Genomic DNA, 20,323 nt, shown 5'->3' with positions numbered 1-20,323 from the left:
GAAGCACTTCCGGGTCATCCATTACTCTTTTAATATAAAAGATTGTTGTTTGTTACCTATACCATGCATGATGAAGAGGGGATTGTGCCCTTGAAACGCGTCACATTGAATAAAAGCCTTAATTTGATTCTACACCAGTCTTGAGAGTTCTTTCCATTAAGATCAAGCACAGGGGAATGTGGCCGGTGTTCCAGAGGGGGTGTTTGTGCCAACTTCTTTCCAGTACTGCCTTTGTGATTGACACCGAGGATCCATCCTGGAGAATCAGAATGTGGTAGCCAGCATCCCCCTTTGATCCAGAGCACATATTAGAGTTGTGCCTAATTGGGTACGACCAACGTGCATTTGCACACACATTCATGTTCTTCCAGAGTGTGTTTTGACCTGCACATGCAGCGCCGTTTGTGATTTTTTTTTTTTCTCTTTGCATATACACTCTTAAGGAGTAGGTATTGGAGTCACTTTATTGAAGGGCAGGTACCGAATTTGCTCTTAAAGGGCCATCACAGAATTCACTCTGAAAGGGCCGGCACCCAAGGTGCTCTTAAAGGGGTTAAAAAGTAGTCTTATATGCAGGAAAATACAGTAAGTAAAAACATACTATACTTCCAGAAAACCACCCCCTCCTTGTTCTGGGATAGCACAAATAATGCACCGTTCTGGGAGATGCTGTAGCTGTGGATATGGCATAAGTATGGTAAGCAATAATCCTCTACTTTAAGGCTGGGTTCACACTACGTATATTTCAGTCAGTATTGTGGTCCTCAAATTGCAACCAAAACCAGGAGTGGATTGAAAACACAGAAAGGCTCTGTTCACACAATGTTGAAATTGAGTGGATGGCCGCCATTTAATGGCAAATATTTGCTGTTATTTTAAAACAATGGCGGTTGTATTGAAATAATGGCAGTTATTTACTGTTATATGGCGGCCATCCACTCAATTTCAACATTGTGTGGACAGAGCCTTTCTGTGTTTTTATTCCACTCCTGGTTTTGGTTGCAATATGAGGACCACAATACTGACTGAAATATACGTAGTGTGAACCCAGCCTTACTCTAGCATAGAAACATACTGCTGGAAAAAAAAGAAAAAAAAAGCTTACTGTCCTCCATAGTATTTTTTTTTTAATTGTCAATGTAGTCAATGTAGTAATTTTAGACAGATAGAAAATAACCATAAGGAAAGAATAATGTATTTTATAGTATTGGTTGTTACAAATGCAGTGATACCTATTAAAGGGGTTGGTCACCAAAATATTTTTTCTGTCAAATAAACTGGTGCCAGAAAGTGTCAGAGACTTGTAAATTACTTCAATTAAAAAATCCCAACACTTCCAGTACTTATCACTTGCTGTATGTAATGCAGGAAGTGGTGTTTTCTGAAACAGTACTCTCTGCTGCAATCTCTGTCTGTCAGGAGCTGTCCAGAGCAGTAACAAATCGCCAAAGACTCTTCTAATTTCTCTTTACTGAAAAGAATAACACTTCTTGCTGGACATACAGCAAGTACTGCAAAAGTTGAGATTTTATAGATGTAAGTTACAAATTTCTGGCACTTTCTGCTACCAGTTGATGTGAAAGATTTTTTTTTTTAAACTACCCCATTAAGTGTATTTTTCTTTTCAAATATATTTACACATTGCTGGGGGAGGTATAAAACAAAAACCAATAGGTGATACTTACATACCCTGGTCCCCTGTATCTTCCGATACAGCTGCTTCAGATCCCCTGCTGCTCATCACTGCCATCTGCTCCACAGCCTCCGATGGAAGTTGGAGTTGCCGCAGAAACACCTTAAAGTGACACTGTCACCCCCTTTTTGCATTTTGACTGCTCTCCACAGGTATAAAGGGTAAATGTTACAGCTTTCATTACTTATTTTATATCACACATCATGGTGCTTGTTCTGGTAAAAAGTCGTTTTTATCTGGATTGGTATATGTGGGCGGTCTTTGTGCCACATCGCTCCGCCCCTAGCGACACTTAGCCCCGCCCCATCCGTGACGTCATCACCGCATAGGCCCCGCCCCTTAGCAACCATTGGATGGGTCAGTCTAAAGCTCTAGGCCCCACCCGGACGGGGTGGGGCTAAGTGGTGCTAGGGGCGGAGCAATGAGGCACAAAGGCCGCAAGTCCCCGCCCACATATACCAATCTACAGGTGATAAAAACAACTTTTTACCAGAACAAGCACCATGAGGTGTGATATAAAATAAGTAATGAAACCTGTAACATTTACCCTTCACAACAAATGCAAATAGGGGGTGACAGTGTCACTTTAAGCATCTGTGACTTTCATACACAAGCCCTATTAAGAACAATAGGGCTGATGTACAGAAGTTACAGGACTCGGCTGCTGCATCTGCACATGGAAGTTTTAAGCATACGTGTCATGCTTCAGGCTCTCAATCACTTTGCAAGAGAATGTTATCAGTGGAAGAAAGGAAAGGGAAGGGAGAGAAGCTACAGGAACTGTAGCACAATTGCATGTGGATGAGACAGAAGATGACACGCAAGGGGGTGGGGCGGGGGTGTAGGTGTAAAAGGGTGAGGAGTCACTATACTGTATTTAAACTCTTGACAGCCTGAGCTGACATGAGGAGTTACAGAGAGATACAACCAATACTAATTAGCTGCTCTCTCAGCGACTCTGTACCCACAATCTGCCCTCCCCAAACTGCTTGGACATTCGGATAGCTGCTTTAATCCAAGATCTGACCTGGGGTCCATTCGGCAGGTGATGCAGTTATTGTCCTAAAAAACAACTTTTAAACTTGCAGCCCAGTGTCAAATTGGCGTGGCCTAGAGTGTTTGTGCATTAGGCTTGCACCGCCTCTACGTCCCTCTTCCCCGCTCTCCTCATCACTAGGAATGCTCCAGACATGCTCCTATTCATCGCCTGTTTGAGCAGTGCACAAGTGTTGGATTGTTAAAGGCACCTGTGCAGTTTTCAGACAAGTAAGGTATAGGAGAAATTCTACCAGGGCCATTCCTAATGATGAAGAGGGCGGGGAGGAGGGATGGGGAGGAGGGATGGAGAGGCGGTGAAAGCCTAGGGCATAGACACTCTAGGCCACGCTAATTTGACACAGGGGTGCAAGTTTAAAAGTAGTTTTTTTAGGACAATCTTGGATTAAGAGATCTTGGGTTAAAAGCAGCTATCTGAAGCGGTTTGGGGAGAGCAGACTGTGGGTACAGAGTTGCTTTAATCTGTCAGCTATAATTCATGTTTTAAACTGCTGAAGTACTGTACAAAGTACTGTGTGTAGAAAAAAGATTTCACCAAGCTCCTAAAGTGCAGCAAGCTGTAGCCTATTTACATGTCAGGAGAATTCTGTCCGTGCACATGCAGAATTCTGTCCCAACGACATAATCATGATGCTGGAAGCTCCGAGGTCCAGGTCTGCAGAACACTGTCTGTGCACGGACAGAATTATGTCAGTATAGTCTGGAGGAAAGAAGAGAAAGGGGCGACATGATTAACAAACTGAAAAGTTTCAAAAGAACTAAATAAGGTTGAGCAGGTAAGAGTTTTTAGAAAAAGAAATTAATTCAACAAGAGAACACAGCGAGGTTAGTTGTTGGAAAGATCAGAAGCAACATGAGAAAATATTACTTTACTGAAAGAGTAGTAGATGCTTGGAACAAACTTCCAGCAGATGTGGTCGCTAAATCTACAGTAACTGAAAGTAAACATTCCTGGGATAAAGATATATCTATCTTAAGATAATAAGAAGGGAAATACTAAAGGGGCAGACTAGATGAACCAAGCGGTCTTCTTCTGCCGCCAATCTTCTATGTTTCTAGAATTCTGCTGATGTGTGAATAACCCTAACACCTCCTTATCTGAACCTGCGTAGGACTCCAGCTTCCAGGTGTCAATAAAGCAGGGAGGAGAGAGAGCATTCCAGCTTTCAGCTTCTTCTTTGTACCAGAGAATAAAAACATTTTTCAAACTTCTGGAAGCAGAGACAGATACAGTAAGGTACCATCTGTCTCCTTGGCCTAATAGCTATAGCAGTGTCAGTTTGGTACGTGAATTGTAGCTGACGGATTCCTTTAGGGTACCTTCACACGTACCGAATCCGCAGCAGATATGCGACCCTGCCCATTAACCCCTGGGCGCCCACAGCCCCGGCCCATACATTACCTTCTCGGCGCCACAGCTGTGTGAAGCTCCCGGCTTCCCTCGCTCCTCATCAGCCAATCAGGGGAGCCGGGAGCTTCACACAGGAAATGTATGCTTCGGGCCAAGGCTGCGAGAGGCCGGGTCGCATATCTGCAGCGGAATGTATTTTCCTTCATTATACCAGGATCCGCAGCGGATTTTGCTGCAAACTCGCAGCGTGAAATCCGCCGCGGATCCGGTACGTGTGAAGGTACCCTTAAAGTGTAACTGTAATTTTTTTTTTCAGAAATCAGTAGTATAAGCGATTTTGATGAACTCTATAATAGGTTTTATAAGGCAAAAAAGCCTCTTTCTGTACTCGAAAAGCAATTTACCAGCCTCCCCCCTGACTTCTTTACCGGCTTCTCTGCAATGAAGACTGATTTGCCTGATAATGAACAGATAAGAAGGGTTCTGCTGTGTCCATTATATCCTATAGAGGGGGGGAGGGGCCGAGGAAGATGAGTGAGCAGGAAGAGGAGACATGAAGGTCAACTGTTTAAATCCTGCGTTTTAGGTGGCCAGACAGTCTACATAGGTCAGAAGGGTCAGTGTTTATCTAGGAACTTGCTGAGAAAAGATTGCAGGGTGTTGTGCTGTGCAGGACTGCTATTTCTCTCCTCCGTGTTTACTCACTCCTCTCAACCCCTCCTCTCTCTATAGAGCATAATTGACACAGAAATCCATCTTCTTCTCAAGTGAGGGGGGAGCTAGGAAAACAGCTTTTTCAGTACAGAAGGAAAGTCTTTTGCTAAATAAAACCAATTATGGTAGCTTCACACGTACAGTATCGCAGCTGATTTTCTGCTGCGCATCCGCAGCAGATTTGAATTAAGGAATGGGTAGGGGGGAGGAGTATGAGGCGGAGCTAAGACACGCCTCCCCGTAGCGTACCTCTCTGATCTGGAGCCATGCTGGGTCTCGTGGCTGACTGTGTTTGGCCGCTGGCTGAGGAGATGCCTGGCCGGGATTGAAGCTGAGCCCGGGCAGGTGCGATTTGGAGCAGCGCCAAGGGGCTCCACAGTGACAGTGTGGAGGGAAGACCGTTACCTCCTATAGCCAGGAATGGTGAGCGGACGAGGAGTGGCGGATGCGGAGATACAGTGACACGAGGAGGGTGAACGCCGCGAAAAAAACGGAGAAGATAGTCCACGCAAGCTGACGGTAGTGGGGCCGGGTGAGAGCAGGCTTCAAGCCGCGGCGGTGCGTGGATGGGTGTGGAGCTCGGTGACGGAGAGCGTATGGGCTTGTCCGCTAGGACAGTGGCATAGAAGTGAGAAGCCCTTGAGAATCCGGGCTGGAATAAGTGTCAGACCTGAGTACGGGGGCTGTGCGGAGGCTGGAGAGGGGCACGGTGGCAGTGTGTTCTGCGGGTCTCCAGAAGCCGGTGATACAGGTGGGGAAGAGGAAATTAACGCTGGGGCATGGTGGCAGCATGTCTCAGATAAGTGGCTGTGTAGCTGAACGCCGGGCTGCAGTGAGAGAGCAGTGTATCGGCGGATGGTAAAACTTCCCCAATGAAACTGGTTCTTTGCTTGCTGTGCTGGAGGAGAGCTGTCCTGTAAGCTAAAGGTTGACACTGTAAAGAGCTGCTCTTTGAAATCGGCATTAACACTGGCCACTGTGTGTGACTGTTGGATGGTGAACTAACACACTAATCAAAGAGAGGCTATTGCTGGCTCCTGCAAGTGGATCTCGATATTATCAAATAGAGAGTACTAAATGTGGAGGTGCTCGCTGGTGTATGTCGAGAGAATTACCTTAAAGCCGGCATATGCAGTAGTCATTGTGGCTGGTGTACAGATAGTGAACCTTTGGGCTGCTGAATAAGTGGATGAACTATTCCTGGCAAGACTAACATCCCTATTATTGAACTAACTTTCTTCCTCTTCAGGTGGATTCCCCAGTGCAGGATTTGGTTCGGTGGACTGATTTGATACAGGTGGGGAAGAGGAAAGTAACGCTGGGGCATGGTGGCAGCATGTCTCAGATAAGCGGCTGTGTAGCTGAACGCCGGGCTGCAGTGAGAGAGCAGTGTATCGGCGGATGGTAAAACTTCCCCAATGAAATTGGTTCTTTGCTTGCTGTGCTGAAGGAGAGCTGCCCTGTAAGATAAAGGTTGACATTGTAAAGGGCTGCTCCTTGAAGTCGGCATTAACACTGGCCACTGTGTGTGACTGTTGGATGTTGAACTAACACACTAATCAAAGAGAGGCTATTGCTGGCTCCTGCAAGTGGATCTCGATATTAACAAATAGAGGGTACTAAATGTGGAGGTGCTCGCTGGTGTATGTAGAGAGAAATACCTTAAAGCCGGCATATGCAGTAGTCATTGTGGCTGGTGTACAGATAGTGAACCTCTGGGCTGCCGAATAAGTGGATGAACTATTCCTGGCAAGACTAACATCCCTATTGATGAACTAACTTTTTTCCTTTTTAGGTGGATTCCCCAGTGCAGGATTTGGCTTAGTGGACTGATTTATTGATGCGGTACGGCTAAATTAATAGCTTGATGTCAGATCTCTAGTTGCGCACCCTGAGGTTTAATAATATTAATAACTTTGAACTGTTGGCTGGACAGGGTGTACAATAGCCCGGTAAACTGAGTGCCCTGGGGCTCTGTTCTAAGCTGTGGAGGAAATATCTAACATCTATCCCTGTTGATGAAACCATATTTGCGGACTTATTGCAGTAGTGAAGATATTTATGTGCAATTTAGACCTCACAGTTGAATGAATTGAATTTTTTTTTTTTTTTTTTTTTTTAGGTTGGTGGTGTTTTTTTTTTTTTTTTTTTTTGGCAAGTTAATCCTCCTGGTTTTACACTCCTGTAAGGGGTATAGTTTTGTGGGCTGCAGCCCGGGGTGAGGAGTGTACAACTGCTCTTTGAGCCCCTAATATTTACAACCTTTTCCATCCCCATCTGGTGCTAGTTAGCACAGAGGGGGAGGGGAAATGGCGACAAAGAAAAGTTTGAAAGGAGGGAGCCCCAAGCAGGATGCAAGGAAAAGTTCTGGGAAAATTGATAAATTGTTTAACTCCCCCACAATGGGTAAAGTGAAAGGGATGGAGAGAGGGGGGATAGATCCCCTGTTTGACAAAGAGGGAGAGGGTAATGTTGGGGGAGAAAAGGCACCTGCTTGGTTGGCGGAAGTACTGTCAGCAATTGGTAAATGTGACGTTTCTATTTCTACCCTGGCGCAGCAAGTGGGAGCAATTGGTACGGATATTGGTCTGCTTAGAGAGGATTTAAACAAAGTTAGGGAGAGGTTTGTAGAAGCAGAGGGGAGGATAAGTGTTCTAGAGGATGATATGGTAAAAGTTCAGGGGGTTGTTAAAAAACTGGTAGAGGAGAATGATCGCTTGAAAAGAAGGATGGTGGATCTGGAGGATTACTCCAGACGGAATAACTTGAGGATAATAGGGTTACCAGAGGGAGCTGAAGGAAAGGGAACTGTGGACTTTATGCAGAAATGGTTGGGGTCGGTGGTAGGGAATGAAGATGATACTGTTCAGATAAGATTGGAAAGGGCACATAGGATCCCTGCTAAACCCCCCCCACCAGGGGGACTACCGCGGCCCATGCTAGTGAAGTTTCTCTCCTATCAGGATAGAGAGTTAGTCCTGAGGAAAGCTAGGGATAGAGGAGAGATTAAATTGAATAACAACAAGGTGTTTTTATTCCCAGATTATGCGCATGAAACACAAAAAAAAAAGAGCAGAGTTTATAAATATTAAGAAGAGACTGCGGCTAAAGAAGATCCAATACTCTCTGATATTTCCGGCAAAGCTTAGGGTAGTATATCAGGAGAAGGTGTGGTTTTTTAGTTCAGCTGCTGAGGCCACTGCATGGCTTGATGAAAAAGGTGTATGAATATATAGTGTAAAGATCGGGAGGTACTTACGGGTTATACTCATGTTAAGGGACTCGGGTTATGTACGCGAGTCAACTTGAAAGGGGGGTGGGTTGCCATGGAGTGGGTTTTTTTTTTTTATTTTGTTTTTTTTGTTTTTTTTTTTTTTGGTTTTTTTTTTTGTTTTTTTTTTTTTTTTTTTTTTTTTGGTGTGTTTTTTTTTTTTTTTTTTTTTTTTTTCTTTTCTCTTTTTCTTTTCTCTCTTTTATCTTCTCTCTCTTCTATATCTCTCTCTCCCTGTCTTACTGAATGGGAACTAAGATTATAGCCTGGAATACCAGGGGATTGGGAGATAGAAGAAAGCGTGTAGCTGTAATGAGCTATTTGAGGAATGTCCTACCGGCTATAGTTTGTCTTAATGAGACACATTTGACTAAGGAAACAGAGTATAAATTGAGTAGGTTGTGGTGGTCGGAAAAATACTATTCTCACTTCTCGGGGTACTCCAGAGGGGTTGCTATCCTGGTGCATAAAAAGATAGGTTGGAGGTTGTTGAATCAAAAGAGGGATAGGGAAGGGCGTTACGTCTTCTTACATTGTGTGATAAATCAATTAGAATGCATTTTGGCTGCGGTGTATATTCCTCCTCCTTTTGGCATTCAGGTATTGGTAGATCTTTTTTTATTCACTAAGAATTATGTGGGTTGTCCGGTCATTGTGATCGGAGATTTTAATGGAGTGATGGATGAGGATTTAGATAGGATTAGGGTTCACAAAGGAGGTCTTCCCCCCATGAGATCCAAGTTGGCCGATGCTGTGAGAGAGCATGGGCTGCGGGATGTCTGGAGGGAAAGGAATCCTTATAAAAAAGAGTTCACTTGCTGGAATAAAACGAATAATGTTATGTCAAGGATAGATATGGGGTTAGTGAGTGGGGATTTGGTACAAAGAATTATGAGTATTAAACACTTAGTGAGAAGCTTGTCAGATCACGCACCTATTATGATTGAAATAGACACAGGGAAAAGTATGGTTACACGAAGTATAAGAATAAACGCACATTGGTTAAATTTACTTGAGAGGTTAGATCAAATGGAGGGTGAGATAAGAGATATTTGGGACATTAATGTAAGCACGGCGTCACATCAAGTAGTATGGGATACACTGAAGGCAGTTATAAGGGGGAAATATTACGGGGCAATTTGTAATTTAAAGAAAAAATTTAGGGAGAGAGAGGGGGTGTTGAGGGGTAGTGTGCGCGAAAAGGAGGAGGAATATGTAATAGACAGCTCTGGTAGTAATAGAGAGAAGTTGGATGTGGCTCAGCAAGAACTTAACCAATTTTTGTTGGAAAAGGCCGAAAATCAGATAGCATTCGTGGATAAAAAGAAATATTTGGGGTCTGGGTCACCAAATAAAGGGTTAATGGCTATAGTTAAAACGCAGAAAGATAAGAGGGATATACAGGCGATAAGATCTCCGCAAGGAACTATAATTAATCAAAAGAGTGAGATATTGAATCAGTTTATGGGTTACTATGAGGGAATTTATACGTCTGAATATGAACAATCTTCATGGGATCTAGCAAGTTTCTTGAATAGTTTGGATCTTCCCAGATTGACAGATGACCAGAGAGAGGAGCTAGAAGCAGATGTTACGCTGGATGAGCTCTCAAGGGCGTTGGATCAGTCCCCGAAGAGTTCAGCACCTGGTTTGGATGGCCTCCCATATGAGCTCTACATAAAACATCGTGAGTGTCTTCTCCCTATTCTTTTGGAGGTTATAAAGGTTTCAATGGCAGAGGGGTCTTTGCCTAGATCCATGGAAGAAGCACTCATCACTCTGATATTGAAACCAGGCAAAGAGGAATTAGATATAGAGGCGTACAGGCCTATTTCACTGATGAATGTGGATGCCAAAATATTGGCGAAAGTCCTGGCAAGTAGGCTGCAAAGAGTGGTGGGTGACCTGGTTCATGGAGATCAATGTGGATTTATACCGGGCCGTATGGCCAAGTTCAATATTAGAAGGTTGTTTGAAAATGTTCAGTTGGTGGGAGAGCCTGGGTCCCACTCCATCCTGTCGTTAGACGCCACTAAGGCGTTTGACAGGGTGGAGTGGGACTATATGTGGGGAGTACTGGATAGTTATGGGTTCGGTCCACGTTTTGTTTCATGGGTTAAGTTATTGTATAGAAATCCCAGGGCGGCGGTGGTAGTTAATGAGATGGTATCGGGTTTTTTTTCTTTGTCACGTGGTACTAGACAGGGGTGCCCCCTCTCCCCTCTCCTTTTCGCCCTTAGTATTGAACCCTTAGCTCATCTAGTGAGAGTGGATAGTGATATTGAGGGGTTTGGGGCGGGCGGGGGAGGGGACAGGGTGTCCCTTTATGCAGATGATGTTTTATTTTTCTTGAAGGACCCAATTATTGCTGTTCCAAAAATTATAGAGTTGGTTGGGAAGATAGGGAAATTCTCAGGCCTAAAAATAAACTGGGCAAAGACTATACTTATGCCCTTGGGAGTTAATCAGCACTTCTCTTTTCCCCAGTTGAAGGTGTTAGAGGAAGGGGCAAAATTCAACTATTTGGGAATAGCAATTTCTAGGAATATTAGAGAATATAATCGATTAAACTTAGAGGTGGTAATGGAGGAGGTGGAGAGGAAATGTAAGATATGGCAGAGGTTGTGTATCTCTAGAATGGATCGTATGACATTGTTTAGAACAATATGTCTTCCCAAATTCCTGTATGTGTTTGGCTCGGCACCGATTTGGATCCCAGAAAAGCACCTTAGAAGGATTAGAATTATGATCAATTCTTTGATATGGGGTAGAAAGAGGGCCCGATTAAAATTAGAGGTATTATGTCAACCCAAAAATATGGGGGGTCTTGCTTTCCCAGATCTAAAGTTATATTTTTTAGCCTCACAGTTGTATTGGTTGGTAAATAGAACACAAACTAATTTTTATAAGATAGTTGGGGAAGAGATGGGACAGAGGTCGGATATGGTGTTTGAGTTCCTAGAGGGGGGATATTGGAAAGTAGGGGGAAAAAAGGATTGGCCTATGATTCAAGCCCTAGGGAAAACATGGGAGACCATGAAAAAGGTGCTGGGATTGAAGTCGGTGTTTGAGTTCACTCCAATTTGGGGGAATACTAGGTTTGAGGAACTGAGGAAGTTGGGAGTGATAAGAAGTTTAGATAACAGAGGCATTAGAAAAATGGGGGAGGTCTTCTATAGAGGAAAGGTAAAAGAATGGGAGGTTATAAAAGGTGAATGTGATCTGCCTGAGAGTTTGTGGTTTGATTATTTCCGTTTAGGGACGGCGTTAAAAAAGCTAAATATATTGAAGAACGGGCTCTTTGATTGTGATTTTTTAGTTGATCGCATTATGAGACAAAATATTGAGAAAAAGGTGGTAGCATATATATATGGTCAACTGAAGGGTAGAGAGAGGATAGAAATAAGAAGCAGGGGGAAATGGGAGGAAGAGGTTGGGAAGCTAACAGATAATCAATGGCTCAGAATATTCTCTGGAGTCAATTTAGTATCTAAATCCGGTAATCACAGACTGGTACAATTTAACATAATACATAGGATTTATTTTACACCAGTATTATTAAAGAAAATAAAGAAATGGTCGGATAGTAATTGTCCTAGATGTGAGTTTCCGGAGGCAGATTTTATTCACATGATATGGTCGTGTAGGGAAATTCAGAAGTTCTGGAGGGAGGTATATGAAGAGATTAAGAAAATAGTAAAGATAGATATTCCCTATAGTCCTGCTTTGGCTATATTAGGGGATGATACAGGATTGAAAACAGGTAAAAAGGTACGTAGAAAGATCTTGAGATTACTATTCCTCGCCCGGTTGGTTATTTCTCGTAACTGGATTTGTTCTGTTCCCCTTAGTAAAGAGATGTGGGAGAGGTGTATTAAACGGTTTGAGCCCTTTTATTAGTGAGGGAATAATATGAGTAGGGCATATGTGATGTATACTCATGATGGCTAATCATTTAATAATTATTTTTTTTTTTTTTTTTTTTCTCACTCCATGGCAGGGGGGGAGGGAATGGGTGGGGGGGGGGGGGGTTGAAGTCTAATATTTATATACATGATGTTACTGAGATGTATATTGTTGTTCTATTTTTTATGGAAGCAAAAGAAAAATAAAAATTCTATAATTAAAAAAAAAAAAAAAAAAGATTTGAATTAAGGAATGAACACAGCATTAAATCCACACTGTAAAATCCGCTGTGGATCTGCTGCGGATCCGCAGCAGATCTTACAGTGCTGATTTAATGCAGTGTTCATTCATTTAGTCAAATCAGCAGAAAATCAGCTGCGATACGGTACGTCTGAAGCTACCCTTACAGAGTTTCTTAAAAATCGCTTGTACTATAGATATTTATTTTCAGAATTATCACTCCATGTAATAAATACAACGATCAGCCAATGACAACAATCATCAGCTGATCGTTGATATAGGTTTGGACCTATTTTCGTTGGCGCCGACCGCGCACCGCTACGTGTAATAGCGGTGCACGGCCGGCGGCTGACGATATACATTACCTATCCACGTTCCAGGGCTGCTGCTGCAGTCTTCTTCTCCCCGGGTCCTGCACGCTCTAGCTTCAGAGCGGCCTGTCAGCTGACAGGCCGCCCGGCCAATCACAGGCTGCGGCGGTACCGGCCTGTGATTGGCTGAGCGGCCTGTCAGCTGACAGGCCACTCTGAAGTTAGAGCGCGCGGGACCCGTGGAGAAGAAGACCGCAGCAGCAGCCCTGGAACGTGGATAGGTAATGTATATAGTTAAGCAAGGGCTGCAAGGACATTGGTAACGATGTCCCTGCAGCCCTTGTTTAACGATTATCGGGCCGCGTAATAGGTCCAGTAAACGAGCGATGATCTAGCAGATCGCTGCTCATTTACAGGTATTATACCGTGTAATACCACCTTAGGCATTAAACTCTGTGCTGTGCTCTTCTGTTACTATTCAATCCTTTTCTGGACCCTAGGCACAGCTGGGACTAAACTGATTTCTGAAAATCCATCCAAGGAAAACAAAGGAAAAGGCATAATGGTTTGAGGAAATAAGACTACATACCCTTATTTCTCCAAGGCGGCACACAAAGCTCTCATCTTCTTCACTGTGCTTTGTTTTTGAAAAATGTACCGATAAACTGGTCAGCAAACATCCACTAAGCTGCACCTCATAATGCCTAGAATTAAACAATGGCATCAGTGAACAAGCTGTCTTATTGGCTGCCTAAAATAATTCAGAGACAGCCGTAACATTGGTTGAATCACAGTAATTTCTTTTCATAGTACATTCTTCCTAGAGGATATGTGTTAAAAAAATATCATTTAATCCCTTAACACTGCAGCCACTTTTTAAAGTGTAATTACCATTTAAAAAAAAAAACATTTGACGTGTCATAGCAACATGTCAGGAGTTTGCATCGAACAGGGTCTCGGTGTTGAGACCCCTGCTCATCGCAAGAACGCAAAGGCAGACGTGCGCAAAAAGCAGCACACGCTCTGGCCCTTATCTCTGCAGTAACTGCTAATTCAAGCGGTCTATGGAATTATAAAGGGAGCCTATGGAACTTCCGGCAATTCCATAAATTGCTCGTTTTACAAGTTTATAGCAGAGAAGAAGGGGCAGAGTGCACGCTGCTTCGTTCTAGCGATTGGCAGCGGTCTCAGCACCCGGACCCCTGCCAATGACATATGTCAGAAGTTTAAAAAAAAAAAAAAAAAAAACACTTTAGTGATTAAAAAAAAAAAAAATAGTTACACTTTAAGCTGTCAGCTGTAACACACATTCCAAACTACTGACATTGGTAACATAGCAGTTAGGTCAAGGAGACACGTGGTACCTATATTTCCTTCCATTATATATGAAAATATGCTATTCCATGGTATAATAAGTCAGAGAGATTTTCCTGAAAAACAGCAAGCTGTAACATCTCATAACTGAACCTGCTAGGGACTCCTAAGGGTCCATTTACACAAAAAGATTATCTGACAAATTATCTGCCAAAGATTTGTAGCCAAAGCCAGGAATGGATTTGAAAAGAGGAAAAATCTCAGGCTTTCCTTTATGACCTGTTCCCTGTTTATAGTCTGTTTCTGGCTTTGGCTTCAAATCTTTGGCAGATAATCTGTCAGATAATCTTTCTGTGTAAATGGACCCTAATGCTGGGTTTACACGGAACGATATTTCGCCCGATCGTACGATTAACGATGTCGGAGTAACGTTTTTTTTTCATAACGATCAGCGTTTAGACGGTACGACATATCGTACGGAAAATTCGTTTTGCGATTGCTTACACATTGGTCAAATTGATGAACGACTGTTTACACGGAACGATCTGCAAATTTTTTGCGAAAGGTCAACGACAATTTGAGAACTTGTTCAAAGATGAAAATGAACGATTTATCAACCGTTCGCAGCGTTTAAACGCACGATTATCGTTCAAATTCGACAGTTATCGCGCAAATTCGCACGATAATCGTTCCGTGTAAACGCAGCTTAAGGCTAGGTTCACACTATGTAACTGTGCGGCTGTATTTTTTATGCGGCTGTAAATGTGCGGATGAAACTCCGGCCGTGGGAAAAAATAGACATGCGGCTCAAAACATACGGTCATTTACTTTGAAATCTGGTTGAACTAAAAATAACAAATAAAATCTTAAGAAAGTGATGCAAACATCTCTGGATGCATCTGGGAAAGCAGGGAACACAGTTTACATGAATTGCTATTACCGGGGTTTGCGATCCTCTGCAATTTTCCGATGTCTCTCATGGTTAATCTATTAAAATAATCAAACACATTTTCGTTGTAATAAAGTGCCTTTCGTTGGTCAATAATTTAATTCTAACGAATCCATTATTTTGCAATTAAATATACTGTTAAAATAAATAGATATATAAATAAATGTATATTTATATATATATTTATTTTTTGACAGTATATTTAATTGCACAATGATGGATTCGTTAGAATTAAATTATTGACCAACGCAACTGAATTTATTTCAACGAAATTGTGTTTTATTAATTAAATATTTAGTACAGGAAGCTCCATAAGGCGTTAATTCATATGCCGGCAATAGAGCTTTCTGTACTAATTATCACTTTACTTTAATGAAAACATCAAATGTTTCTTCTAATTATATTATCACAATAGCATTATTAGAAGAAACATTTAGAATTATATGTGCGCTCAGCTGATTGGCTGATCGGCTCAGCGCACATATAATGAGCCGGTCCGCAGCACAGTGACTTCATTGTGCTGCGGACCAGCAAAGAGGCAACATCGGGGTGAGTATACAGCTCTCCCCACCCCCTCCCCAGCACTGCACCCCTCCCAGCAAGGAAGGGGGGGTCAGTTAACCCCTTCCTTGCTGGGATGGGTGCAGTCTGACATCAGTCTGGCCCCCAAGGGGTTAAGGGGGATGCAATACATCCTCCCTTAACCCCTTGGGGGCCAGACTGTAAGCAGCGATCTGTAAAGATGCTGCATACTGTAAGGAGCACAACACCGCTCACAATGATGGGTGTTGTGCTCCTGTTTGTGTGTTTTTTGTGTGTTTCTCCCTTTTTGTTTTTCAGATATCGGTATCCTGGGGATTACGTCGGATTCCGTGGACTACGTCGATGACCAGCATTTTTTTAATGTTTTTTTTTAATAAAATGGTCAATGAGGGGTGTGGGGGTGTTTTTATTTGAATAAATTTTTTTTTTACTTGTGTCTTGTCTTTATTTCTTTACTTTATAGACTTAGTAGTGGAAGCCGTCTAATAGACGGAATCCATTACTAAGTCGGGGCCTAGTGTTAGCCGGTATAAAATGCCTAACACTAACCCCCCATTATTACCCCAGTACCCAATGCCACCAGGGGTACTGGGAAGAGCCGGGTGCCAGTGGTCCCGGAGCGTCAAAATTGGCGCTCCTGGACCGGGCGGCAGCAGGCTGGTAAGATTTAGGCTGGGGAGGGCCTAAAACAATGGCTCTTCCCACCCTGGTGTTACCAGGCTGCTGTTGTTTGGTTTTTAACCCGGCTGGTTATAAAAATAGGGGGAACCCTATGCATTTTTTTTAAATTATTTATTTATTTAAAAAAAAAAACCGCATAGGGTTCCCCCTATTTTTATAACCAGCCGGGTTAAAAACCAAACGACAGCAGCCTGGTAACACCAGGGTGGGAAGAGCCATTGTTTTAGGCCCTCCCCAGCCTAAATCTTACCAGCCTGCTGCCGCCCGGTCCAGGAGCGCCAATTTTGACGCTCCGGGACCACTGGCACCCGGCTCTTCCCAGTACCCCTGGTGGCATTGGGTACTGGGGTAATAATAGGGGGTTAGTGTTAGCCATTTTATACCGGCTAACACTAGGCCCCAACTTAGTAATGGATTCCGTCTATTAGACGGCTTCCACTACTAAGTCTATAAAGTAAAGAAATAAAGACAAGACAAGTAAAAAAAAAATTTTATTCAAATAAAAACACCCCCACACCCCTCATTGACCATTTTATTTAAAAAAAAAAACATTAAAAAAACGCTGGTCATCGACGTAGTCCACGGAATCCGATGTAATCCCCAGGATACCGATATCTGAAAAACAAAAAGGGAGAAACACACAAAAAAACACACAAACAGGAGCACAACACCCATCATTGTGAGCGGTGTTGTGCACCTTACAGTATGCAGCATCTTTACAGATCGCTGCTTACAGTCTGGCCCCCAAGGGGTTAAGGGAGGATGTATTGCATCCCCCTTAACCCCTTGGGGGCCAGACTGATGTCAGACTGCACCCATCCCAGCAAGGAAGGGGTTAACTGACCCCCCCTTCCTTGCTGGGAGGGGTGCAGTGCTGGGGAGGGGGTGGGGAGAGCTCTATACTCACCCCGATGTGTCCTCTTTGCTGGTCCGCAGCACAATGAAGTCACTGTGCTGCGGACCGGCTCATTATATGTGCGCTGAGCCGATCAGCCAATCAGCTGAGCGCACATATAATTCTAAATGTTTCTTCTAATAATGCTATTGTGATAAACATAATTAGAAGAAACATTTGATGTTTTCATTAAAGTAAAGTGATAATTAGTACAGAAAGCTCTATTGCCGGCATATGAATTAACGGCTTATGGAGCTTCCTGTACGAATTAATATTTAATTAATAAAACACAATTTCGTTGAAATAAATTCAGTTTCGTTGGTCAATAATTTAATTCTAACGAATCCATCATTGTGCAATTAAATATACTGTCAAAATATATATATATATATAAATATACATTTATTTATATATCTATTTATTTTAACAGTATATTTAATTGCAAAATGATGGATTCGTTGGAATTAAATTATTGATTAACGAAAGGGACTTTATTACAAAGAGAATGTGTATTATTAATTTAATATATTAACTATTAAAGGCATCGGCATTCGGCATCATTGCCGGCTATTTTTGAAGTACTCCGTACGGACCGCCTGTCAATCCTCGGCCGCATCTCCAGCCGCAAACAATGGTCTTGTTCATTTTTTACGGGTCCGTTTACGATAGGGCCGTAGATTCATACATAGTGTGCACTGTGCAGCCGTATATCCTATACTTTCCAGCGTACGCATGAACCACCAAAAATACCGCCGCACAATTACAGCCGTAAATACAGCCGCACAGTTACATAGTCTGAACCTGGCCTAAGGGTGCGTTTCCACAGAAAGATTTATCTGACAGATTTTGAAAGTCAAAGCCAGGAATGGATTTGAAAAGAGGATAGATCCCAGTCTTTCCTTTATGACCTGATCCCTGTTTATAGTCTGTTCCTGGCTTTAAAGATCTGTCAGATAAATCTGTCTGTGTAAACGCACCATAACAGATTCTAATCTAATCAGCAGATTGAAACATAAATTGCAGCTGACATATTTAATATAAAAACCAAGCCCAATTTTTAAAATCTGTCTGGTCTCGTCTTAGTTGCCAATCATCGGTAATTTTCCTTTTACACGGAGCGATTATCGTTCGAATTTTCGTGATAACGATCGCATTTAACCCCTTAACGACATCGGGCGTAAATTTACGCCCTGATGCCGGTAAGGGAGTTCAGAGCGGGGCCGCGCGGCGGCCCCGCTCTGAACCGCGCCGGTCCCGGGTGCCGCGTGTAGCCCGGGACCGTAGGTATTAGCGGGCACGGTCCGATCGCCGTGCCCGCTAATACAGTAATCGGATGCAGCTGTCAAAGTTGACAGCTGCATCCGATTACCGGACGCAGCGTCATCCCTGGTGTCTAGTGGGGAGATCGCTCCTCCGGGATGTTATCCCGGAGGAGCGATCTCCGCAAATGAAGCCGGCCGGGGACCGCTCCAAGATGGCGCCGTCCCCGGCTCGGCACTCGTTTACTTCCGGCTGCAGCAGCCGGAAGTAAACGAGTGCCTATCTCATGGATCTCTGCAGCATATCTATGCTGCAGAGATCTCAATGAGAGATCAAAGCACTTATACTAGAAGTCCCCCATGGGGGCTTCTAGTATAAGTGTAAAAGTAAAAAAAAAAGTGTTGTTAATAGTAAAAATCCCCCTCCCCTAATAAAGTCTGAATCACCCCCCTTTTCCCAGGTTATAAATAAAAGTAAATAAATAAATACATAAACAAACATGTTTGCTATCGCCGCGTGCGTAATCGCCCAAACTATTAATTAATCACATTCCTGATCTCGCACGGTAAATGGCGTCAGCGCAAAAAAATCCCAAAGTGCAAAATTGCGCATTTTTGGTCGCATCAAATCCAGAAAAATTGTAATAAAAAGCGATCAAAAAGTCGAATATGCGCAATCAAGGTACCGATAGAAAGAACACATCATGGCGCAAAAAATGACACCTCGCACAGCCCCATAGACCAAAGGATAAAAGCGCTATAAGCCTGGGAATGGAGCGATTTTAAGTGTTGTATATTTGTTGACAATGGTTTAAATTTTTTACAGGCCATCAGATACAATATAAGTTATACATGTTACATATCGTTTTAATCGTAACGACTTGAGGAACATATATAACAAGTCAGTTTTACCCCAGGGCGAATGGCGTAAAAACACATTTCCCCCAAATAAACAAAATGCGTTTTTTTTTTCAATTTCACCACACTTTAAATTTTTTTCTGGTTTCGCAGTGTACTTTATGGAAAAATTCAGCCTGTCATTGCAAAGTACAATTAGTGACGCAAAAAATAAGGGCTCATGTGGGTCTCTAGGTGGAAAAATGCAAGTGCTATGGCCTTTTATGCACAAGGAGGAAAAACCGAAAACGCAAAAATCGAAATTTGCTCTGTCCTTAAAGGGTTAAGCGATAATTGGCCTGTGTAAACACAGCGAAAGATTAAGCGATGAGTGAGAAATCGTTCATCTTAGTCTTTCAACATGTTCTCAAATCATCGTAGGTCGTTCGCTTAAAAATTTCCGGATTGCTTTGTGTAAACAGTCTTTCACAGATTCACAATATGTGTGAGCTGGGCTTAAAGGAGAATTTCAGGCAAAATGTATTTTTTAATATGTTATTACATAAAGAAAGTTGGACAAATTTGTAATATACACTAATATACACATAAAGTGCCATTTCCCTCAATTTAGTAGATAAGGCAGGCTTCAATTTTCCTACAAAACAGTGACGTCACAAATCAGAGCAGGGCTGGGTGTAATTCCTATGAATCATCCAGCAGGGGGCGCAATGTATGGAGAAATTACATAGGAAGAATATATCAGAAGTGCTAGCAGCCCCATCCACGACCCATAGGATTGGGCTGCTGGCACTTGCGGTGCAGCTGCCCCCATGCCAGCAGCCCCCCAGTGAACACCCCCACCCCCTAAAGACCCCCAAACTACCCCCATCACAAGTGCCAGCAGCCCTGTCCACGGCGTATAGGATGGGGCTGCTGGCACTTGTAGTGCGGCTGCCCCTCCACGACAGTAGACCCCAGACCAGCCACCCACCCCCCTTAAAAACCTCAAACTTCCCCCAGCAGAAGTGCCAGCAGCCCCGTCCACGGTGCATAGGACAGGGCTGCTGGCAGTTGTAGTGCCGCTGCTCCCGTCGTCCCACTGCGCCGAGAGAGAGAGAGCGGGGACACGCCACATCACAGGAGGATATGCACCTTCTCTCTGTGTGGAGCGGGGGGCACTGGTCTGTGGTCTGCTGATGCGGGGGGAGGGGCAGCCGAATTACAAGTGCCAGCAGCCCCCCCGCACGCGCGCGCGACAGCAGACCAGCGCCCCCCAACCCTGGACCAGAGAGCTTACTCCAGC

General features: G+C 43.4%; 1 protein-coding gene across 1 annotated transcript in view; it reads right to left on the bottom strand.

The window, feature by feature from the left end:
- ENGASE (endo-beta-N-acetylglucosaminidase) overlaps positions 1-20,323 on the bottom strand; it is a 104,809-nt gene that overhangs the window by 8,886 nt on the left and 75,600 nt on the right. Inside the window, exon 13 of the mRNA XM_069951560.1 lies at positions 13,132-13,246. Coding sequence (XP_069807661.1) covers positions 13,132-13,246 — 115 coding nt within the window. The remainder of the gene's footprint in view (positions 1-13,131; positions 13,247-20,323) is intronic.

This window comes from Dendropsophus ebraccatus, chromosome 14 (genome assembly GCF_027789765.1).
Source record: "Dendropsophus ebraccatus isolate aDenEbr1 chromosome 14, aDenEbr1.pat, whole genome shotgun sequence".
In the NCBI taxonomy this organism is placed as follows: Eukaryota; Metazoa; Chordata; class Amphibia; order Anura; family Hylidae; genus Dendropsophus; species Dendropsophus ebraccatus.
Note: the sequence above shows the minus strand (reverse complement) of the source record. Positions and strands in the feature narration are given on the sequence as shown.